At 39.9% G+C, this 24,814-nt stretch overlaps 2 protein-coding genes across 4 annotated transcripts; both read left to right on the forward strand.

The window, feature by feature from the left end:
* Positions 1–7,176: 7,176 nt before the first annotated feature.
* On the forward strand, positions 7,177–13,914 carry fmoda (fibromodulin a). The gene is made up of 6 exons (XM_034682282.1): positions 7,177–7,215; positions 7,822–8,211; positions 11,044–11,166; positions 11,269–11,409; positions 12,424–12,691; positions 12,902–13,914. Exons 2-6 carry the CDS (start codon positions 7,852–7,854, stop codon positions 13,051–13,053), a joined length of 1,044 nt encoding a protein of 347 aa, XP_034538173.1. The 5' UTR covers positions 7,177–7,215; positions 7,822–7,851; the 3' UTR covers positions 13,054–13,914.
* A 1,542-nt stretch (positions 13,915–15,456) lies between these two features.
* Positions 15,457–24,567, forward strand: slc6a14 (solute carrier family 6 member 14). Of its 3 annotated transcripts, none has more exons than XM_034682254.1 (15): positions 15,457–15,542; positions 16,305–16,458; positions 16,559–16,690; positions 20,003–20,164; positions 20,328–20,442; positions 20,523–20,655; positions 22,149–22,289; positions 22,549–22,684; positions 22,778–22,870; positions 22,964–23,089; positions 23,174–23,292; positions 23,387–23,486; positions 23,579–23,688; positions 23,953–24,120; positions 24,235–24,567. In XM_034682254.1, exons 1-15 carry the CDS (start codon positions 15,477–15,479, stop codon positions 24,388–24,390), a joined length of 1,911 nt encoding a protein of 636 aa, XP_034538145.1. In that variant the 5' UTR covers positions 15,457–15,476; the 3' UTR covers positions 24,391–24,567. The 3 variants fall into 3 exon arrangements, with proteins under 3 accessions (XP_034538145.1, XP_034538153.1, XP_034538161.1); XM_034682262.1 differs by having other exon boundaries at positions 15,463–15,542; positions 16,308–16,458; XM_034682270.1 differs by lacking the exon at positions 15,457–15,542 and having other exon boundaries at positions 16,342–16,458; positions 16,626–16,690.
* The last annotated feature ends 247 nt before the right edge of the window (positions 24,568–24,814 follow it).

Genomic DNA, 24,814 nt, shown 5'->3' on the forward strand with positions numbered 1-24,814 from the left:
CATAGCCTCCTCTGGTTACACACATCCACCACACAAGTTAAGACAGGAATAAGATTTATACAAACCACAGCACTTTTAATTGAAACATGGCCAACTACTCCAAAAAGATGTAACTGTAAATCAACTGTAAGTCAAAAATAAATGGATAGGATTTCTTGTTAATGAGTCATCATCTATTCACAGTGATTACATTTCCTGAAATTGTCCTAAGGCGGTTTTCTTTTTAAGAGTTGGCAGAGAAAGAAGCTTTTCAGATTTCCTGTTCAAAGGGCACACCTAAATTTGATCCCAGAAAACCATTAGACCTCTTCAAATCCTCTGTAGCCACTGAATAAAATGTGTCTGTGCTTTTCTTCACCTGCATGACACACATATTTAATGTAGAGTTTACAGTCTTAATCAAATAAGCAGAAGAAAGTGCTTATGTTTTAAATATAACTAATAAACACATACATGTATAAAATGCATATCACTTTGGTAATATTGGTTCTATGTGCAGTAGGTTGTATGTCATGTTAACTTTCTTCACCATGGAGGTTTTGACCTCTCGCCACACCATGGAGGTGTTCCTTTATAAGTGTGACTCTGTTGTGTTTTTCTCATGCACGCAGGTTAGCTGTAGACACAAACTGTTACACACTTCTCCTTTGACCTAGTAGTGGTGGTGGAACTACCTTGCATCAAAAAAGGAACACTGTACAGTACATGCTGCAGATAGAAGGCCATGTCATTTGTCTCACCACATGTTTTGTTCAGTTAACAAATCAAAGTCCAACAATTACAAACCACCCCATGACTAAGCCTTAACTTAAGTGTTCAGTCTGTTTTAGTGTTCTCCTTCTTGTTCTTTCTTTTTTACATAACTACATTCCCATCTGCTGCCTCAGTTTGTACCTCGGCAGTTCTTGTCAGAGGCACTAGAGGGCATCGTTTTCACTGGAATCAATACTGACACCAATAAATGATTCATAGGTAGGATGGTATGGACACATGTCAACAAAGATGACCAATGTAAGGACACAGAGAAAGGTTTAAAGATTAACTCCAGTTATGAAGGTCAGACTTTTTTCCAATGGAGTGTTCCACAGCAGAGTAAGCACTGGTTAAAAAGTACATTTTGTCAAGATGACACCAGAGTATAAATACTGTATATAAGACCCAAAGTTTTAAATCGATATCAGCATACGAGGAAAGAATGAGAGGCTTAACATAGTGTTATCATGCATGCATGGTATAATGATGAACATGTGTGTGTGTGTGCGTGTGTGTGTGTGCGTGTGTGTGTGTGCGTGTGTGTGTGTCTGTGTGTGTCTGTGTGCAGGGACATCTGCTTTCCATCCCATGGTTTTTGCTGCCCCTTGTGCCCTTGGGTGTCATGGTTCAAGTTACCTCCAGGAGAAACAATGTCCATGGACGCCTTGAACTAAATCTAGCTGAGCAAATATTTAGTTTATTTCATTTACATAACAGTGAATGCATTTTCTTAACACATGTTATATGTGTTAATTATCAGAGTCAGTATCCTGTCTTTGAGAGTGTGCGTACATTGGGTACATTGGTATGTGTGCATGAATCACATTGTAATGTATAATCAGTTTGAGACAGGATGAGCTATTAAATATTGAACTGGGAACTTCGTTGAGGAATGTATTGATCAAGAATTAAAAAGAAGCTGGTGTCTCTGAAAGGAATACCAGTCTATACAACATTCTGTGAGTAAAAGATGTGTGTGTGTGTGTGTGTGTGTGTGTGTGTGTGTGTGTGTGTGTGTGTGTGTGTGTGTGTGTATTGGGGGGATGAAAAAGGGCTTAGAAATTGAGAAACTATGACGTAAAAGATACATCACCTTCATACAGACTGCGTCATGAATGAGGTATTGCTGATCTCAGAAACGGTTTTAGAATGTAAATTATGATACCATTTTATGTTTGTTTGTTTCCTTCGTCCACACTGACTATTTGGCTCCTTATTGTGGTAAGAAATTGTTTTCTTTTTTAATTTATCAATGCCATATGAATCTGTATGACAGCCACATGAAAGAACATCTGACTGCCATACATACATAATTGCACTCTTTGGTCTTTTTCAGGCAAAAAAACAATGGCATTAAAACAAAGTGAATTTTGTCTCAATGTCTTGCTTTCATTTTGGCTATACATGCATTAATGAATGACTAAGGAAAGATATGTAGATGTTTTGTATACTGTTAAGTTATTCATGCCGTCTTTTTTTCTAAAGTGACCCAAGAGGTAATCTTAGGCATGAAAATGCCAGTGACATTCCTGTGAAGAGTTCACGGCCTGAGTGGAGAAGACTCGGTCCTCTGATCTTCTGATCCCTTCTCAGAGTTACTCATGGCCCAGACAGCAGATGCGGGGGTGAGCATGTTCAGGGCTGAGTTTGTTGAGGACTGTGCAGAGTCCACCTGGGCCTCTTACTTTGAAGTTCTGGTCAGCAGAGAATCAATTGCTCTCACTTTAAGTGGTATCTGCTTCCCTTTGGTGTCGTGGGATTTAACATTTCTTTATATTGCTTGTATTTATGTCAATGTATATCTTTGTTCACACGGTTACGTGTTTGTCAGACTGAATACCTCCCATAAAAAGTGCTTTGATGTTATGGTGCAAGAGGCAATAACCCCAAAACGCTCAAGGTTGTCTGTCCTCAGTAATGAAAGATGGATTGAAGTTCATCCTGGCTCAGTTCACAGGTGTTCACAAGCTTAACTGTTTGACAATGAAGCCCATTACTTATGTTAATTCACATTTAGTGAAACATATGATTGGTGTAGGTTTCAAAAGGCTGGAGTATTCCTGGTCTATACGACATCTGCTATTCACATGAGGTGTGCCTGCAGACACATAGAAAAAAGAAAAGGGTTTCCTAGAGCTGCAGTAAAGAAAACATTTCTTTATGTATCTGTTCGTCTCGTCTGTGTAAGACTCATGGCAGTGTTCAATCCTCTAAATTCCAATCATCAACAATCACAAACTTGGCCCCGTTAATTTCTAAACACAGACATTGAGCTCAGCTGTAATGCAATGCAGCCATCTGGTTGTTCTTTTCTCTGCTTTTTTGATGTACAACGACTTTTATTGTTAGACGTCAGACACAATTGATAGAAAATGTAACAACCACCTTACTGTGTAGCATATGTTGGGCACTGAACCAGTTTGTAAAGCAGACTTTGCTGTTCCTCAAGATACTTTGGTTAGGCCAAGGGATCTGCTATCTGATCATTCATAAAGATGATGCAGCTCTTAGAACAAATATTCTTAATTCGATTTTCTACAACTGAGTAGGGGAGAAAGGGGTTGGTTGTCACACTTTTTACTGTTTTGATGATTGCTCATCATCAAAACATCTTCAATAGTCATTCCTACATTAAATTGAAGCTTAAGGTGTTGGCTTGAAATGTGTATTCCTCTCTTTTCCCAACTCATTGTAACAAAGAGGCAATTAACTATCATAGACACTCTGACACATTGTTACAACCAACCCCATCACAGGGATGGTTGTCACACACTATGGGGTTGGTTGTTACACACTATGGGGTTGGTTGTCACACACTATGGGGTTGGTTGTCACACACTATGGGGTTGGTTGTCACACTCTATGGGGTTGGTTGCAACACACTATGGGGTTGGTTGTCACACACTATGGGGTTGGTTGTCACACACTATGGGGTTGGTTGTCACAATGGTATTTCAATGGGAAAAATCTTTTAAAAAAGTCAAGAAGGCAGAACTAAATTTGAAAGTTTAATTGCACTGACAAGTGATAGGCCTATCAAATGATCAAGGAACATGAACAGGAAACACATCTTTAGGCCAGCCTATATAACAACATAAAGAACAAAACAAATAGGCCGAACAATAATGGCCGACTCAACTAGGCTACATGCAGTCACTGTCTGAGTTACAGTGAGGGTAAATGTAGGGTCTGCACACTCCAACTCATTTCACCATGCATGATTTTGCCAACATAGGGGTTGGTTGTTACATGTGACAACCAACCCCAAAGAGAATGTGACGACCAACCCCAACTGGAATTTTTTGCTAGCATCAAGGCTAACAACCATCTAACAACTATTTAGCTAGCTAATAAAAATCTAAACTATAGCTTTCCCCTCACACTTTGTAAGGGTAACACTTGTTTTGTTATAAACCCATCGTTTAAAAGCCTAGAAGAAAAATACTAAGGAGCTGAATATTTACAATTTGACATGAAAAACACAAAAAGTCCTCTCACCTCAAGTTCAGCTGTCTTACTCCAGAGAAGACTATGTAGGTGAGCTCTGATCCTAATTCTGGAAATGTCCATACCCCAATTTGAGAGACAGCGCCCTGTGGTGGCGAGATATGTCGAGTGTGCCAACCAACTCGTGTGACAACCAACCCCGTTCTCCCCTATGTGAAGACTTTTTATCTACTTTTTTGAAGAGTGTTAGATTGCATGCTTGATGCCAATCCCAAATTGGCCGAGGCATGTCCAGGGGGACAGAACACCAAAATAATGTATTGAACAAGATCAAATGTCCCTCAGGATATTTACCATCAATTTTCTCCTCAGCCCTCTTAAATAGAAGCTGATGTGTGGCCTCTGGACATGGAGAGGTTTCTCCAACTTCAATCAGTTGAGAGCAAGGATGCTCAAAAACAGCGATGGATCTAGAGTCTGACAGAGTTAGCAAATCTATTTTTACTTACTTTTAAGCCTTCAGGTTGGCAAACTAACACTGTTTTTGATTTGATGTTGACATTTGTTGAAACAGAGGTATTAGTCTCATAGTGGTGGCTTGTAGGGTTTAAAGGTATTTTTGAAGGCCAGTGAGTCCGGTAACACTTTACAATAAGGGAACAGTTTTCTTAGTGAAATAATGCTTAATTCATGTTGAAGTAATGCATGACTCATGATGAATTCCTGTATGAATTAATTATTAATTCCTGTTCACCATGAACTAATGATCCTGTCACTAGGACTCCATGTTATGACAATGTGTTTAATACATCATTATTTAAGGTATTGTAATTAACAGTTACTTCATACATCAGTTCATATATGGCCAAATTTGCTGGACAGTGTTTATATACTGTATATATGTAAAGCCTATGCATATAAACACACCCCATTCAGTTTGTTCTCAGAAATATGACTTTTTTAAATTCAGTCTGAGAGTCTGTTCATATGCAATTATCCTAAAAAAACTTGTATGTCCAGCAAATTTGGTCATACATGAACTGATGTGTGAAGTAACTGTTAATTACCTACCTTAACTAATGATGTAATAAACACGTTGTCATTACATGAAGTCATAGTGACAGGATCTAAGTTCATGGTAAACAACATGAATTAATAATTCAGTCTTACAGAAATTCATCATGAGTCATGCATCACTTCAACATGAATTAAGCAGGATTTCTCTAAGAAAACGGTTCCATTATTGTAAAGTGTTTCCGTAAGTCCATCCAACTTTAAATCTTTGCAGTTGGGTTTACCAAAGCCCACTCTGCATATTAAAAACCTCTTCTGGTCATTTGCAGATACAGAGGGAGAGGCAGGCTGAAGATGCAATAAAGCTGAACATGTAATTCAAACCATCTGAGGATCTTTGAAGGAAACAACGGCAAGAAAGTTAGGTGTCAGCGTGAAATAGCACATCCAAAGGAAACACTGTGTAAGTGTTGCTTTTGTTTAACCACCAGTTTGTTATCTTTTTTAGGATAGTTCCATGTGAAGAGAATTTGAAGCACAGAGTTAAACTTCCAAACAAATTAGACCCAGACATATCATCCTTCTTTACGTTGCTGTATGTTAAGCTACCAGATGATTAGACACACTACCATCGTAGAAAGCTATATCTTGATAACAAAATGAGAACAGATGAAGAGAAGGAAAAGGGGTTAAATAATTTGCAGAATTTGCAATGGATTTCAGAGATAAAGGGTAAGAGTGAGAAAAAACACAGATCAAGATGGAGCTCATGTTTAAGGAAAGATGCAGAGCAGGAAGAGGCCCACATTAAGACCAGACAGACAACAAAAGAGGACTGTGGCACATGTTTTCATTTAACCCTTTACAAGATGTTAGCTTGTTGCAGAGGACTGAAGAAAGTTTGACCCACCCCTACTAAAATCTCTTTTGTCTCTTGCACAGCGATCTTAACTAAGTGGGTAAGACTGTAAGACATAATTGGTGTTGGTTATCAATTATCAGTCTAAATAGTGTTTGAGTGTATTGTTGTCTGCAATACATTAATGATAGATGGATTACAAAGCAAAAGCAATCACTTCTGGGGTCACAAATAACAACAGTTAAGTATATAAGTTAAAAATGAGATAAATTAAATGGAAAAACAGTCTGTACTTCATTTTATTAAGGTGTTAAGTTAAGCTTTTGAGCCAAAAGGGTAAAAAAAAGGAAAGCTAATCTGAATATAAATAACGGGGTTCAGCTGAAAAAGGGACAGAATGAGCTGCACACAGATGGGAACAATCCCTCACAGCCACTGCATCTCACATCACTCATACCAGTGGAAAAAGAGGCTCCAGAGTGGGGGTGTGGGGTGTGCTGGGTCATGCTTGAAAGAGTAAAAAGGGGTGCAGGCGGGTGGATGAGAAGGGGGTGGAAGGAACCAACAGTGAGAGAAAATAAAGTGGGGTGGAGAGGGGGGATGGCAAGACAGAAAGGAGAGCAGGGAGGGACGTTTTTTACTTAGTATTTGTCAGAGTCCCCTCCAGTCCTGAGCACACTCTGAGAGAGAGGGGACAAGGAGGGCCAGTCTCTCTGATCAGGTACGTGTGTGTGTGTGTGTGTGTGTGTGTGTGTGTGTGTGTGTGTGTGTGTGTGTGTGTGTGTGTGTGTGTGCGTGTGTGTGTGTGTGTGTGTGTGTGTGTGTGTGTGGGTGTGTGTACATGCATGTGCATGGACATGTGTTGGTATGTCTCTGTGGTATTTTTCTTGTAACCTTATAGGAGGTGAATATACATCTGATGACAGAGCCATATTTTTTTGAAGATTTTTGTGTCTTCAAATCTGAGGGTAATTATTGGATATTTTCCCACAATTTTGTGGGCAGCAGCTAGGACCATTAACAAAGCTGGCATTCATAGCCATGTTTTTCTTTCCTTTTTTTACACTTCCTCCCTAGATTCCCTGCAGGTTAAGACCCCTAAGAATGTACCTCTGTGCAGGCAGTTACAAATCCAAAACAAAGTCAGTGGCTGCAAAACACCTTTTGACTGTTTATGTAACTACAGAAAGATAACACTGATGTTGGGTTTGAGCTTGATGAAAAAAAATATTCCTGAGGAGTAAAAGCTTCTTTGGTTGTATGAGCGTATTGAAACCATGTAAAAGGGGAGAAGTACAAAAAAAAAAACTGTAATTCCTGCTTTTGGAGAATAAATGCCAAATGTCAAGCCTCAGAGGGAAACATTCAGTATGAGTGGCAGATATAAGAGGAAAGAGAAATCAGAGGAGGACTACTTCTTAATCTTGGGAGAAGGATTAGTTTTTTACAGTATGACTATTTATTTATCACATTTTCAACAATTCATTTATTTCTCAAACAACCTTCATGACCTGATTTGTTATTTCTTCTCATGCTTTACATGAGATACCTTTTGAAGTTGTTGTATAAGATTTTTTTTTTACCATATGGTGGCCTGAGGAAAAATGTAATGTATGAAAGTTACAAGTTAGGGGTCAGCATGTGACCATCTCTATCTATAGATGTATCTGTTATAATATGTTTGCAGTATAAGTCAGTATAGCTCCATTAACACACTTTTCCTTGCCTCTCTTTTTTGTCTCTGTCAGATAACCGTGAAGATTTGTGTGACTGTGACCATGCGTGTGATTATGTTCTTCCTCCTGTCTTGCCTGCTTCCACTCTCTCTTGCCAATGGACAGGACCCCTTAGCTTGGCTGTTTGGCCGGCCAAGTGTAGAACATTATTTTGGCTCCGTGCGGGCAGACACTGAAGGTTGTCCAGATGAGTGTGATTGCCCTCCCACTTTTCCAGTCGCCATGTACTGTGATGCACGTGGCCTGACAGCCATGCCATCCATCCCTTCTCGTATCAAATACTTGTACCTCCAGAACAATGCCATCACTGCTGTGCCTGACTCAGCTTTTGTCAACGCAACCAATCTGGTATGGCTCATGATGCACCACAACCAGCTGACATCTGAAGGCATTGGCAAGAAGGTAAAAACTGACATCTGGTTTCAGTCAGCTCATGCCACATGCGAGCTGAGAGCCTAATGGTTGTCAGATGGCTCGCAGGTGGCAGGCTGTTGAATGAAAGGAACAGTTATTATTTTATTGTTGCTAATTTGAGTTAACGATGGCACATCGGTGCATTTGGATGTGTGGATTTTCATTTGGAGTCCAAATGAATGTGATGGAATTTATTTATGCATTGTTCCCTAACTGCGTTCAAAATCATTCCTCATGTTCTACAAAGTGCACATTTACAATTAACCATTTGGTTTAAGTGTCCCCTGTGCAAATGTATCCACTATATAGTTGAGTCATGAATTCCAAAATGAATCAAGACATGGTGTAAATACTACCCTCTGGTAACAATCATATGAGCATGCATGAGGATGATGATTGTTAATCTCACATGACAGAGTTCACCATTGAGTGTCCATTAGACCAGTGAATCACTGATCGAGAGATTGCTTTAAGCTGTGGCTGACAAGGGCAAACAGGCTAAAACAGCCCCAAACCTGTTCAAAGAAGAGTGCTGAAAATTAAGAAACAAAGCCAATTTCATAACACAGGACAGGATTGAACCATAGATGTAATAAAAAGTGGACATAGTCATTGTGAAGTCTCCAACTGGTTTGTGAACTGCAGTTTTGAGGCCTTGAGTTTGGCTTTGTGGCAGTTGCCATGTCAATGTCTTGAAGCCCCAGGTGACTGATTTTGGATAAGAGGCTGCAGCTTGAGACTTTTTAACACTGACTATTTAAAAACATGGATAGCTCATCAGCTCCCCTGAAGTGGAGCCAAAGTTTAAAGAGCTACCCCTGGTGACCTACTGCAGTATGGGTTATAGTGCTCGCATTCTTCATTATAGCAGATGAGATATGGGTCAAACTACAAAATTGAAATATGCATCGAATACATTTCTCTCAACCATGCTTTCTGTCAAAGCAGTTAACTCTTATCATGCTGATTATGAACAAATGTACATTTTTCAGAACAGCTTAGTTCTTATTTGACAATAAAAGAGGAGGTGTGACTTCCTGACCAATGATTCATCTTCACAGGATCAGCAGGAACAGTTTGAGGAAACGCTAACCAAAGAGTCGTTGCATTTTCTATAACTGTGTCCACTACATATCAACTCAAGAATCTATTTGCTGTGAATTGTATCGAGCTGAGGGAACTTTTTCTCATTGGTAAATTAAGCACAGCTTGTGTAGCATATCAAAGTCCCCCTCTAGCCCAATGCAAAAGGAGAGTGACTGGAGGGTTCAAGACACTAAACAGGCAACATAAAAGAGCAGATCCCCTTCTTAATATAGCTAGCCCTCTTCTCTGTGGGGAAAAAGCCAACATGACTGTGGAATAGCTGAGATGGCATCTAGCAGAAAGCTAACAGCGGCCATTTTTAATTCAACCGAGAAACCCCTATAACAACTTGAAGCTTTCATTAAAGCATGTCTGCTGACATACACAAATGAAACCCACTGTACTGTTGCCATCACTTGGAAGATGAGCTATAGAGACCATAACCACTCCTCTAAAGCTGTTATTAATTCTGCTGCACAATGGGGCATCTACAATTTGGAAACAAACAGAGATTGGCTCACTCAAGCAACTGCAGGTCGTGGAACTTCCTTTTTCAAAAACTCTTTTTGATGTCCATATTCCTTTTTTTAATAGGACAAGTGTCAGACAGTACTAGGGGGTGTTGTGAGGATGCAAAGGGCCTGAAGCTGGGGACTCCATAACTTAGAGTGTGGGAAACTGTCCCAATTACCAATAGCTGGCATTTTTGCAACAGGGATTATCGTGCTGTGGTAGTTTTCTTGCCAGCATCAGCTCTTGGTATCCTAGGGCTTACTGGGACTGAACCCTGACCCCACCTCAGGCTGCCATTAGTGAGTATTGGCTGACCTTCCAATCTCTCCCTCCAGCCCCTGCTGTGGTTTCATGAGACACCAGCAGCTCCAACCAGGACTAGGACTCCAGAGAGTCAGAGCTCTGGCAGGAGGCACGATAAATCCAGCGCAGTGTTACTCAGTCTCCAAACTATCCCAGCATTCCTTGCTCAGTCTCCCTGTGCCTTGGGATCAATAACCTTGACCTCCCAGTGGTCCAAAGCTCCTTTCTTGCTGAAGCTGCCCTGGGCTCAGTTTTTATTACTTTCTGTTATCTGATAAAAAAGAAAGACATCTAATTTATTGACAGCTCTTTGACCTGTCAATGTGTTCCACTTGGCTCCCACTAGGGGGACTGGGGACCTCCATGATCAGGACCCAATATGCAGCATTTCCTCATTATATTCTTATCTAGTTTTCATGTTTGCAGTTTCTTTAACTTAAGTTTAAACTTGGCAACACCAGTTGCAGTCAAAAACCTACACAACAGCTGTCGGTACCCTACTCATGTCAGTTTGCAAGATGCCAATGTCTTTTGTAGCTAGTTAGCTCGTCAGCTGCAGCACACTGAATAGCATTCAGACATACCTGCAAATACTACCTGAAGTGCTCTTTAGTATTATAAAGCTCACTTTGACCCTTGACTTGAAGCCACAGTGCAGTATTGAATTCCTTGTTTCATGCTAGGGCTGAGACTGCTAGCTGCTGTGTTCATCAAACTCTGACATGAAAGGAAAGATTTTTTTTCCCATACAATTTTTGACAATTTTTTTAGCAATGAAAAACTAAGAACAACAACTCTGAAATAGTGCCAGACTTTTTAATGTAAACATGGACAACTCGATGTGATTTCAGTTAAACCTTTTCAGTAACAATGATCACTAATTAATTAAGGTTGTGTTTTTTTGCATCATCTTTGCAGGCCTTTCTGAAGTTGGAGGGGCTGGAGCGTTTATATCTTCAACATAACAACTTGACCAGCATGCCTTTGAGCCTCCCCCGCTCCCTAAGAGACTTGAGGATCAGCCACAACAAGATTGAGAAGGTAACGTTTCACTGATATTCATGCAGAGTCCCTCTCTTTTTACATTTGGTCAATACACAGCAAGAGACATTAGACTTTAAAATCATTTCTGCTGTTGCCTAGGTGACTGCTGTAGATGTGGAGGGAATGGATAACCTCACCATCCTGTATCTCCATGACAACGCTGTCACAGATATGGGCACTTCACTGAAGGCACTGAAATCTCTTACACTGCTGGACGTCAGTGGCAACAAGTTGACAAAGGTATTTGTGTTTGTCTTTGTGTTTTCAAGAGTGAATGAGAAGATAACAGTCCCTCCAGGAAGTTGCGATTTCGCGATCGCAACTATCAACGCAAATTCAACCAATCTGCACGATTTTTTCGCGGCCTTGCAATTTCATACAATCACCGCAACTTTCCCGCACATTTGACCAATTACCTCAATCTCAGCCCCTGTACGTCATCGGTTTCATCATCAATTTCACTTCCTTGGAACATAACCATAAGTCCTCACTTGCTCCGCACTTTTCAACAACAAAACACGCACAGAGAACGGGTGAAAAGAGGGGACAGCAGGCAGGACAAGTGACCATGACAACATTGTTATTTATAGATTGAGGGGCTCAGTGTTCGCTTGGTCTCTACCTGCAGCAGGTGTGCTTTATGAACCAGCTCTCCTCACCTCCATGCATCTGTCTCTTCATCATTGATGATTTTTACCCCCGGTGTGCGTTAGTGACAAAGACACAACCGGGGATGTCTGTTGACTATTTGATGTTTGACATTGTTGCTACCATTACCGTAAAAAGCTCCGCGTCTAGAGCTTGATTTGATCCAGTTTGGTGAAACATCAGACACATTTAGTAAGTTTGGATCAACTCATAGTCATCAAAGATGCAGATTTGTTTCAGAGTGCCGTGAACTGACTGTCTGTGCCTCTGTCGCTGCGAGGTGCATTCAGGGACCGTGGTAAATGTGCAATATAGTCCTTTCATGGCATTTCTCTGTGAATCAAGAGAATCAAAATACAGTCAGTGGCCACATCAAGAATGTTTTCTAAAAAAAAACTATAATTTAGCATATGTAATTGCCCCTGAGATGTTATTGGGGGGAAAAAAGCAAAAAAAAAAAATCGCAACTTTCACCGCAATTTTTTCAAAAAGCTGTCGCAAATTCAGGCTTTTTGGGCCGCAACAATCACAAAAAATCCCACGAAATCCTGGAGGGACTGAGATAAACTCCAGCCCATCTAAAATGTCTCTATGAACTCATCCCAGGTCCCCGAGGGACTCCCTGAACATCTGCATCAACTCTACATCGAGTCCAACTCCATCGACTCTCTACCTGAGGGCTTCCTGGGCAGTTTCAGTCAGCTGCAGTACATCAGGATGGCCCACAACCAGCTCACCGACAAGGGTATCCCTCCAAACACCTTTAATGTGACAGGGCTGGTGGAGCTGGATCTGAGCTTTAATAAACTGGAGAGAATCCCACCAGTGAGCTCAACACTACAGCACCTCTATCTGCAAGCCAACCAGATCAAAGGTAAAGCATATAGATACACAGACCTCTTTGTGAAAAAAGGTTCTCATGTACCTTTCAACCCAGATCACACAAAAGCAAAACATCCCTTTTAGAGCAGACGAGTAGTTTGCTTTAGTATTGTACTAAATACTAACATTTGATGTCTGGAGAGGATTTTCTGTGTATATGTACAGACACATATTCTTAACCACATTGTATTTCCCCACCTAGAGTTCACCCTGGGTAGTTTCTGCACTGTTGTGGACGTGTCCAACTTCTCCAAACTGCAGACCCTGCGACTGGATGGGAACGAGATCAGTCGCCAGGACATCCCTTCAGAGTCATCCCTCTGCCTTCGTCAGGCTTCTAGCATCGAGATTTAATTGCGTGTGATAAGAAGTATGGCACTCTGCTCACTAGTACAGCTTGGTTTGTGGTCCGTGCCAAAAGAGTGACAAATTGCTTTTGTGGCATGTGCTAAAACCAAAGAACAGCAGGTGGCAGCAGGTAATACTGTAACATCCACTGCTCACATTATAGTAGAGATATGTGTTTGTTTACAAAGCAACTGAAGGAAGCCTGACCACATATGTCATACAGAGCATCCTCTATCAGTTAAAATAAACAAGTAAATCTTTAAACATTATGAGTTTCTCTGGGAAATCTCTACAATTGATTAAGCATCCACAAATTACATGTATAACCCTTAAGATAATGTATAAGTCAGGCTTGAAGATGATCAGACCCTCATGCCTCTGTTAGGATCAATGCTCTTTATAATCACATTGTTTTTCTCTCTGTATCCTTATCTCTGTCTTTGTAAGAATCATGCCTTCTATTGATTTGTCTCTTAAGTTGATGATAAAGATATCTAATATGATACACCTCTTTTGAAATCATTAGCTGACACAGAAGCATGACGTCTTGATTACTTGATAACCTTGTCTCATAGTCATATCCTGTTGCAATTGGGTGGATCATTTCTATGTTAATGATATAAATGCTGTGACTTTCTCTGATGAAGATCATCTCTCTCATTTCAGTTACATTCACCTTCCTTAGAGACTAAATAGATATCTCTGTACTCAGTGAAAAAAATCTCAGTGCTGTATTGTAGTAAATCCATCATTCTTTATGTTTGTCTTGAGTTAGTATATGTGTTGCATGGAGTAGTTATCAAACTGACAAAAGGTTTTTGTTTACATGCCTGTTGGAGAATCATTAAAAGCTGGGAATTTTGAAAAGTCTGTAGATTTGGATCATTATTGTTATAGTTTTGTGTTGCAATTTGTTCTACTTTCTTTGCATGTACTAGCAATGTCAATGAATTGAGAAAGGAAAAAGCAACATTTTTTATAGATATGATAAATGAAGCTAAAGGAAATAGTAGGCAAACCTGGGAAAACATCAACAAAGTTTTAAAGAAAGACAACTGCAAAGGAGCCAAAGGATTAGAATTAGAAGTTCAAGGAATTTTAACACAAGATAAAAATCAAATATGCTCTGTTTTTAATAATTATTTCATAGATTCAGTCCAAGATCTGATGCACACATTTGGCTTAAGAAGCAAAATCATTACTTCACATAACTGTGATTTCCCTGTTTTTAATATTTCTGAGGTGTCAGAACCCTCTATAATTAAAGTCTTGAATCAATTTAATACCTCCAAGGCTAAAGATGTTTTTGATTGTGATCCTGCATTTGTGAACACATGGAGCTCTGGGACAGTGCCTGTAGAGTGACTAACTAAGGTTGATGATTCCCATTTTCAAATGGCCATCAAACAGCAGTGGACTGGTTGTTCACCTTTGCAGGGTTGCTGGGGGAGTCAAAAGAGTTTACTTATCTTATCTGCATGTGTTCTGTGGAGTTGGAGAAGGTGTGTGATCATATATTTTGGGCACTGTAGGGGGTAATGCCAGAGTAGGGGGTTAAAAGTGCTGAGAGCCATTTGGTCCTTATAAGACCAAGTGGTGGTCAGCCTATTGCTTAATAAAATAGGCAACTTCTGCACTTGTTTCTGCTTATCTGTTATCACAACAGGTGTGTTAAATGTTGTAATAATCTGTTAAATAATGAGTTGTTCATCGCTTTGTTCATTTATCTTTCTGTCATCAGTCATGTCATTTGACATAGTTGTGGTCACTTCACCAGGTTGTGATTATGAGTGACACAGCTGTACGTACGTTTACAATTGAGGGATTATTCGTCGATGTCACAGACCAACATGAGGTCAGTTCATTATCAGTCTGTGCAGTGGTGTCAGGGAATAGTTGTTCAGACGTGGTTCTTGTGCAGAGTCACTCACCTGAGTCATACACCCTCAATACTCTCCATCCAGTAACACTAAACTGTAAATCACAAATGTTTCTTTCTATTAATCAGAGGACATACAGAAATGCTGTCATTACATCTGACACAATTTATACTGGGGAGTCATGTACAGTATTGGTCTTGAGCATCAATGAGCACTGTAGGGTCAGAAATAACATAATGACAATGAAGACAATAGGAAGCAGCTCTTTATCAGACTAGGTGGGAGGAGATAAGTCTTTATCAGTGGAGGAATTTCCATCATTCGTGCGTATTAAATCATGATTCTAGTTTAAGATGAAACATAAAAAAAAACTCAGTGAGGGTATGGGGGAGGGTCTGGGCAGGTGATTGGTTTGGAAACATGACTCCCTTGTCTGTCAGAGTGGGTGTGTGTGTGGGTGGGGAGGGGGGGGGGGGGGGGTACTGTAAAACAGACCTACCTGGCTGTTTTGAATTTCAATACAGACCAATAATCAGCAGGTGGAAGAACATGAGGAAATACGGCTGGAACAGTTTCAAGGATTTAATTTTAAGAAATCCTGCAGTTGTTGATCAGGTAAGATGACAAACCTGTTTGACCAGGTTATCACTTATTGCTTTAACACACAATGGATACAATAACAAATGTGGTGCTTTCTTTTTAAAAATGTGTTGTATATATCATGCTGTTACGTCTGTTAGGTAAAACCAAAAGTCAGTTGAATATTGAAATATCTCACTTAGTGGGCATGTAAATTAAACTATGGTGATGTGATGCTGGAGACAATGGATCTGAACTAATTTGATTTATTTGCTGAGATCACAACTCAATCATAATGTCCCACAAGGGAGAAAAACTTTTTGAAAGTTCCAAGTGAAAACTTAGCGTGTTCTGTTGTAAACATAACTGTAATAGTTGGAGTTAATTGCTCTCTGAAAACAGCAGACACAAAGAGAACACTAGTACAAGTTACATTATCTGTATTATAACAGTATTTGTGGCATATTTGTTCTTAAAGAGAACTGGTTCTCCTCTGTGTGCACATGAAGCCTAGTTTAATTGGATAGAACAGCACAGAGGTGAACTCACTGCTTTGGTTTCCTAATTAAAGAAGGTACAACTGTTACTAAATGGTGTCAGCTCAAAGCTGAAAAACACTTCCTAAAACATCAGTATCCTTTCTTCTGATTTTACAACACAACATTCATTTGTGTTTAATTCTTTTAATTACAATTTTCAGACTCCAGTCTTTCTTCACTTGTTTTAGAAGCAGCACAAAATGCCAGAGACATTTTATCATGTTTACAATTTCAATCATTTATATATTTTTTCAATAAGCAGGACCCACATGTGGATGTGGATGTGGGTGATGAGAATAATGAACGTGGGAACTGGGCGAGCAAGAGGGAGTATATCCTCTCTACCATCGGCTATGCTGTTGGGCTTGGAAATATCTGGAGATTTCCATATTTGGCCTATAAGAATGGAGGAGGTAAAGGTTTCTTCTCTAAGTTAAATCTTGTGTGATAGCGACAGTGTCTGCATTTGAGTTACTTTATCCTTTTACCCCCCCAATGTGTAATTTTGAGCAGGTGCCTTTCTTATTCCCTACTTTGTGATGCTGGTGGTGACTGGAATTCCTCTTTTCTTCTTGGAAAGCGCCTTTGGTCAGTTCTGCAGCCAAGGTCCGATTAACATATGGAGGGCAGTGCCAATCCTGCAGGGTAAGATAACAGCATCCGCTCCTTGTGAAAGATCAATCAGTTGCATAGGGAGGACAAGATGTCTGTCTTGAGGGATTTAATGAGGCTGTTGGTTAATGATCAACTATGGAGGCAAAAATCTATGTTTGATCACCTCTGACTTCAGGCAGTGTGATGTGTCAAGATAAAAGACAGAGCTGCAGGGATTACTTAATAAGCTATGAGGAACCTTTACTCTGTGTTGACTTTGGCAGCCGCTGTGGTACATCTACATCTTGTCGATCCTCTCTAAAGAAAGATCTCTTCCATCCTTCAACCAACAAACACACCTCTTACATTGAAACTTTTAAAATGGTCTCTTTTGTTCTGCATGCTGTAAGTAACTTTGATAATTATAAGTAGTCAGTCTTCAGGACTTATTTTTTTTTCAAAACAGTAACCTTGTTATGACAAAGATTTGACCATCTTGGACCCTTATTGAGTTGTGGACTGTGAATTTTGTCTTATGAACACTAAAAGATGATATAAAAAAAGGGATTTTATTATGGCAGACTTCAAAATTAGTGTATTTAAATATAATTTAAAGGTGACATATCATGCAAAATCGACTTTTTAATGGTTCTCTACCTGAAAAATGTGTCCCTGGCATGTCTACAACCCCCCCCCAAAATGAAAACAATCCATTCTGTCCCTGTTCTGATTTCTCAACTTTTCTGTAAATGTGTGCTGAAACCAGCCGTTTCAGTTTTCAGTGTTTTTCATACGTCACAACGACATCCGGTCTGTAACTTGTTCAGCCCATAGACTGTATAAAATACAACTCAACTCCTCCTCCGTTTTTCATTCCCTGCACACATGTGCTAACAAGGAGCTTAGGAGGGAGGCATGCTAGTTGTAGGCTGTCTTAATAAACACAGAGGTCGGTTTTACTCCCCACGTCTGCAGATTTGAAGATCTAGTGGATGATTTTTATTTTTCATGGAAAAGTGCTAGCGCTAGTTAGCATAGCCACATAGTTACATGTTCGTCGCTGTGTACCAAGACACACGTCTACATACTGACAAATAAAACAACAAGAAACACTAAATCTGTGACCAATGGTTCAGAAAGGTCCTGCTGCAGGCGCCTCTCCGTCAGGATCAGATTCTGGATCAGATTCAGAGGGTTGAAGTAACGCGGGTCTGTGAGCAGCCGTGTATATTCAGCCAACATGTAAACATTAGATCAATGTGCTGGACAGCCGAGGCCACATCCACTTCCTGAGGGGGCGTGGTCAGTGTGCTCATTCTCATTTAAAGGCACAGACACAGAAAACAGCCTGTTCTGAGCAGGGCTGAAAAAGAACCCCTCTTTTTATTTTACAGGCAGACCAAAATCTGATTTCAAAGTGTTTTTTTGAGCAATAAACTTTAAAGACATGTTTTGGGGACCTCTTAGACCAATATATTTTGATGAAAAAGAGCATAATATGTCACCTTTAAAGCTTATGTGAGGAGTATTAAACTGGTTTTGAAACAGACTGACATTAATACCCAAGTCTCTTTACGATTCTATTTGATTTGATTTGATTTGATTTGAAAGTGTTTATTTTGAACATGTCAATAAATAAATAAATAAATAAACAAAAAGACGACCCCCCCCCCAAAAAAAAGCAAACGTTACAAACGATGTAAAAAAAATCGAAAACAAAACTGTTTCATCACTAATATGAATTCTGTAACATGTCCGAAAAGGAGTAGGAAGAAGTAACACTTATTAAATCCCACCCCTTCTCAGTTATTAATTAGTAATTCATAGTAAGCCTCCCTTTATATACAAACATATCCAATATTAATCTATTTTTAAAGATTGTCTATACTTCTTTTTTTCAATTCATCAAAGCAGAGGAGACCATCAGCAACAAGACTAATTACTTATATACTGTTAATATTAATGCCTACATACGGCTGCTGGCACCAGTTGCTCTACATGCCAGAATCATATGTTGTTAGATGAAGAGGTTACTTTGCAGAGTAGATCTTTAAAAGGCGGAGGTTTAAAAAGGCTACTACAATGTTAAGTGCTAATACACAGATAGATGTAGAGTAAAAATATTACTGGTGCATACGACCCAATAGGAGTTGGATAACATGCTGACACACAAGGTGTCTTCTAGTTGTGTGGACATTCAGTTTAAATTGTAACTATTCACACAGAGCTCATAGGTTTAAGGAAGAGACTGCTGAGTTAATATATGTTCTGCTTAACAGCTTGTAAAGATAGAGACAACAAAAGAAAGTAAGTTAAACCGTATTATGTATAATTATCTGCTTAACCTGCACAACACAGGTGCCTATGCATCACCATGGGTTTTAAAGGTTAAGCAGATACTGGATGACTGTGGCCTGTCTTACCTCTGGATCACACAGCAGTGTAACAACATTAACTGGCTTAGACAAACTGTTGATCAGAGGCTTAAAGATCAGTTTTTGCAAAAGTGGCAAGGTGAACTGGATAAAATGACATCATGTGACTTATTTGTACAATTTAAATGTGATATAAAACTAGAAAAATATTTGTTATTTGAAAACCAGAAGTATAGACAGGCTATTTGTAATTTTAGAATGAATAACACCAGGATCCCTAAGGTCACGGGAAGGTATAAAGGCCTGGATAGAAAACTGAGGATTTGTAATCTCTGTAATGATGATCGTGTGGGCGACGAGTACCATATTTTGTTTGAATGCAGGAACACAAGCATTCTGAATAATAGAGAGAGGTTCATACCCAGGTATTATTTTCAACATCCCTCTGTGTTTAAATTAATTTTGCTTTTGAAATCAGATAAGCCAAAACTTATCTGTAAATTAGGAGCTTTCTGAAGAATGTCCTTCCATTGTTTAAGTAAGATCTGTTGTACTTCAAACATGCCGTGTGCCATCATTATATTGTTTTGTTATTTGTAATTTATGTTCTGTGGCTCCATACCATGTGATCATGGTCTGAGCATCAAATGAAAAATGAAATGAAAAATGAAAAGACAGCAGTTGACCTCATGTTGAGGCTTTTAAATATTTTCTATTCAGAGTACTTTTAAGCCAGTTGCTCTACTCTGGACACTTTCAATCTAATTTGGAAAAATCAAAACAGATTAGAGATGTATTCACCTACAGTCAGGAAACTGTCAGCAAGAGTAGACTGTTACACTTCACAAGCTTTCTTTAAGAGGAGTGCAGTTTTGAAGCAGGAGACCAATTCAATCATTTTTAAAAACTCACCTAAAGTTATATTTCCAAAAGGCTTCTTGAAATGCATGTGTAAACAACACTGCCTCTCCTCCTCCTCCTCCTCCAGGTGTTGGTGTTGCCATGGTTTTGGTGACTCTAATTGTATCAATTTACTACAACGTCATCATCGCCTACAGCCTGTACTACATGTTCGCCTCCTTCCAGTCTCCTTTGCCCTGGTCCAGCTGTTTCAGCTTTTCTGACAGTAACTGCAGCAGCACGCCTGTAGGTGCGTCTTTTATCTCCAGTTTTTTTTTTTTGAGGAGTTCTTAATTAAATCAGCTATTTGGTGAATGCTTGTGCAAGAATCCACATAACCAAATATTTTTTTTATCATTCTGTAAAATCAATGGTTATACTCACTAATAGACCTCTTGTTTGTACTTCTTTAGTGCACTGCAATGTGAGTGGTGTGTTAGTGGCCAACTGGACTCAGGAAAACAGCACGTGTCCTTTGACCAATATGTTCACAGTACCAGTGCAGAGCCCGAGTGAGCAGTACTGGGAGTAAGAAACACACTCAAGAAGAACAAATGCACACAGGTGTTGTAGATGTACGCATACTCACATATCTCTCTGCTCCTCAGTCGTGTGGCTCTGCAGAGATCCAGCGGCTTGGATGAAACAGGACCTGTAGTTTGGCACTTGGCCCTCTGTCTGCTGCTGAGCTCCTTGATTGTTGCTGCAGCGCTCATCAGAGGCATCAAATCCTCAGGAAAAGTAAGTGAGCATCATCCATCCCTGAACAGGTCCCTGACCACAGTCCAATTTCAGGCCCAGTGAATATTGCAAGTCAGATGGGAAGATCAATAACCATATCCTGAAGGACTTTCCTGTAACACAGATCATCCAAACTTACTGCATATGGGTGCAATCAATTCATTTCACAGTAAAAGTAGTTTTAGACAAGTGTTTTGAACAGATGAAGTGCAGCAGGAAGCTTTTGTCTCCACCACAATTTGTGCTTCCTACAGGGGCGCCACCAGGGATTTTTGGCCCCATGAAAAATTATCACCAAAGGTCACAAGAACCCTGAGCTACTGCTGTCAGTCAGCATCAAAATATCAGATTTGAAGGTATTATTTGAGTAATCTCTGTGAAATTAAAACAGACTAAATCACTCAATGCTTCAACCTGCCCAGCATCCAAAACAGACTATAGGCTGTAGCTTATGTAGCTTAGCTATAGCTTTGTTTTTATAGGCTTTTGTAATAGTACAGATAGAGAGAGAGAAAAAAAGTTCCCACAGACCCCCTTCAATAATGCTAATTGACATGCTACGTTGCTCACCTTCTTGTTCATTGGGTTGGGGGGAGTAGTGGGGAGACAGTGAACCTGCTGACATATCAGCTGCTAAGTCTGGTAGGGAGGGCGGGGAAACCCATTTAGCATAATTAGCTACAACGTAGCTTTGTGGATATCAAACTAGCAAACAGGTTGATTTTACTATACCAACCTTTCCTGGAGAAAAACTGGGGGACATACTGTTGCCCTTTCTTTCCCTCCTTTTCTGGAATCCAGACTTTGTCTTTCCATACATTTTAGCTGCCTTAAGCGCACTCAGTACACTAACCCCTAAAATAGCCCTACCTTTTGTGCTATACTTCTATAAACTTTCCTGTGCATCCAGAGTTAATGTACCATGGATATCACTATCACATTAGATTTATCTCATAGGCTAGCAGTTGAGATATCTGTCAAAACCCAGGAAGTGGACTAGTTAGCAAACCAGACAGCTAGCATAGCTAAAAAATGTAGCATGAAGTAGCAACTTCCAGTTGAATGGATATTAGGGTAAATATTTACAGATATGTATATTTTGATAAATGCGAACAGAGAAATAGATTTAGCAAAATTTGACTAAAATTCAGATTAGCTGTTTCTCCCTGTTTTCCACTGTATGTGGAATCAGCTCCGCTAATGAGCTATTGGAGCAGCCTCATACAATATCCTATGTGTTTATTGACATCATAGTGGTTTCAGTCTTTTCATCAAACCTCTTGGCAGGGCGTAAAGTTGAATTATATGACCTAAATGTCCTATTTTTGTAAAGGGGGCACATTTGTCAACCGAATAGAGATCAAGCTAGGTTATCATTGTGATTGTTGGTTTTTTTATCTCAAGGAAAAAGAATACATGTACACATAAGAGTCCTGATTATTTCTTAAATGTTTGCAAATGGATTGATTAACTGATTGATTTTGTCTCTCCAGGTTGTGTATTTCACAGCTACATTTCCTTATGTGGTGATTCTGATCCTGCTGATCAGAGGTGCAACACTAGAGGGAGCTAGAGATGGGATAGAGTTCTACATCGGGTCAATGTCTAATTTGACTAAACTGACAGAAGCACAGGTACGAACCCAACTATCATTTTCACTGGCACTGTAAGGAGGAGAAAAGTCAGGATGATTCTAGAGGCCCAAAATGCATGCGGATATGTTATTATTTATCAGTATAAAATTATTTTTTCTTTTTTATGGGGCTTGAAATCTCTGGCAACGGCCCTGATCAGTTGTGCAACTTGAACTGCAACTGTGCAGTAATTACAGTGCAATCATTTTTATTTAAGAAAAAAAGAACTTTTCATTGAAGAATAACTCATTTTTTTCAGGTCTGGAAAGATGCAGCCACTCAGACCTTCTTCTCCCTCTCGATTGGCTGGGGAGGAGTCATGACTCTTGCTTCCTACAACAACTTCAACAACAATATGTTTAAAGATGCATTTATTGTAACACTTACAAATGCTGGTAAGATCTGTTCCAAAAGCAGTGTTTGATCCTGATTTGAAATAATTCACATATCTATCTCAGATTTTTCTACTTTGATTTTTTTATTTATAGGTACCAGTGTGTTGGCAGGCTTCGCCATATTTTCTATCCTGGGTCACATGGCTCACATCTACAACATACCTGTTGGAAACGTTGTAAAAGAAGGTCAGACAAACTCATCATCTGGGCATATATGAAACACAGTTTGATAGACATCCTGGTTCCTTCTCATGTTTTTGTTTCTCTGTCTTTGTGCAGGATTTGGCCTGGCATTCATTGCTTATCCAGACGCCCTCTCCAAGCTTCCTGTTGCCCCTCTGTGGTCTTTTCTGTTCTTCTTCATGCTTTTAACTGTTGGTCTGGACTCCCAGTTTGCAGGAATAGGTGAAAATCTCAGTTCCAATTAAACTCAAGTGTTGCTGTTGTAATAGTTTTGCAGTTTGCCTCAAACTCTCCTCTCATCATTAGAGGTGATCACAACATGCCTGCATGATGGCTTTCCTAAAATCTTCAAATCCAAACGTGCTTTGCTGACAATAGCGACCTCTGCCATCCTCTACCTGCTGGGTCTGCCATGTGTCACAAGGGTAAGTCTCCATACTTTTTTTGTTTCTTTGCTCTGAGACAGTCTTTGTTAACCCTCTTAGCTCACATTTGTGTTCATGTGTGTGTTTGGTGTAGGCAGGAATATACTGGGTGACTCTAATTGACCACTTCGTTGCTTCCTGGGTGCTGCTTTTTGTGGCTCTCTTTGAGATCATTGGTGTTTCCTACATTTACGGTAACCACGATAAGTGGACATACATGCATGTTAAGGTGACAGAGAGTCTTACTCTGCAGCTGCATCTTTTTCATACTTCTCATTGTGTCTAGGGGGGAATCGTTTTATCAAGGACATTGAGATGATGATTGGGAATAAAAGTTTTGCATTCTGGCTGTGGTGGAGAGCATGTTGGTTCTTCATCAGCCCCTGCGTCATTGTGGTGAGTCACACATCACACAACATTTAATTATAAAAATCTCAAACTGCACTGCCTCAAACTCCACAACCTCACTGCTTATCCTTGCCAGAAGCTAGTAAATCAACATTTAAAGTCTGTTTTGAATGAAAATGATTTAACTTTGATGTTTCCATATATGTGTCAGGTCTTTATGTCATGAAGCAAATTTAGAAAAAAGGTTGTAAATTAGTGTGAATTGGTTCTGTGATTTGTATTACATATATGGCTGCTAACCTTGTTGTGTAGGTTATCCTGGTCTGGTCTTTATTATCAATCGTACCACACGAGTATGATGGAGTTCAGTCCCCGGTCTGGGGCTCGGCTCTGGGCTGGTGCATGGCTCTATTCATCCTCTTCTGGATTCCTGGCGTTGCTTTGTATAAGCTCATCAGAGCAGAGGGAGGCCCATGGAAGGTGTGTTTGTGTTTATTGTCATCACTGATTTGAGGTGGTTTTCAAAGCATTAAGATGTTCTCCTTGAACCCAAAGCAATGATGTAATATTGTGGCAATTTCTATTTTTCTGCAGCGTCTGAAATCATTGTGCTCTCCAGCTGAAGAATGGCATCCTTACCTGGACGTCCATCGAGGGGAACGTTACTCAGAAGAACGCTGCCGCAACAGGAAGAGCCACGGGGACAAAACCAAAGTGAATGTTAATGTGATCTCTAGCTCATGGCTTTGATGTATGTCATGGTGTGTTTAGTTGCCAGTCTTTCTCATTTCATTGAGCAGTGTAATCTTGAATATTGAACACCTTGTACTGCAAGTTAAAGCTGGGGTTGGTAATCAGATTTAGATACACTTTTTGCCATACTGGTTAAAATTATTTTTATGTCCTGATGGCAATCAATACATGGTGTGTTCCTAAAAAAGAGTGAAAAAAAACTGCTATCTACAGCCAGAGTAAACCTGGGAAAACACCAACCAATCACCGTTTTTTGGCTCCCCAAATTTTAAACCAATCAAATCCCATCCAGCTGTTCTGCCCTCCTCCTGCGCGTACATTTCCCCGGCGTGCACTCCTCCGAGTCCCCGTCTCCTGCCTCTACTTCCCCTGACTCTATTTACTGCCCCTCTCGCTCGTCCTCGGGCCTGTCCCCTCTGAC

The sequence above is a fragment of the Notolabrus celidotus genome, chromosome 1, assembly GCF_009762535.1.
Source record: "Notolabrus celidotus isolate fNotCel1 chromosome 1, fNotCel1.pri, whole genome shotgun sequence".
In the NCBI taxonomy this organism is placed as follows: Eukaryota; Metazoa; Chordata; class Actinopteri; order Labriformes; family Labridae; genus Notolabrus; species Notolabrus celidotus.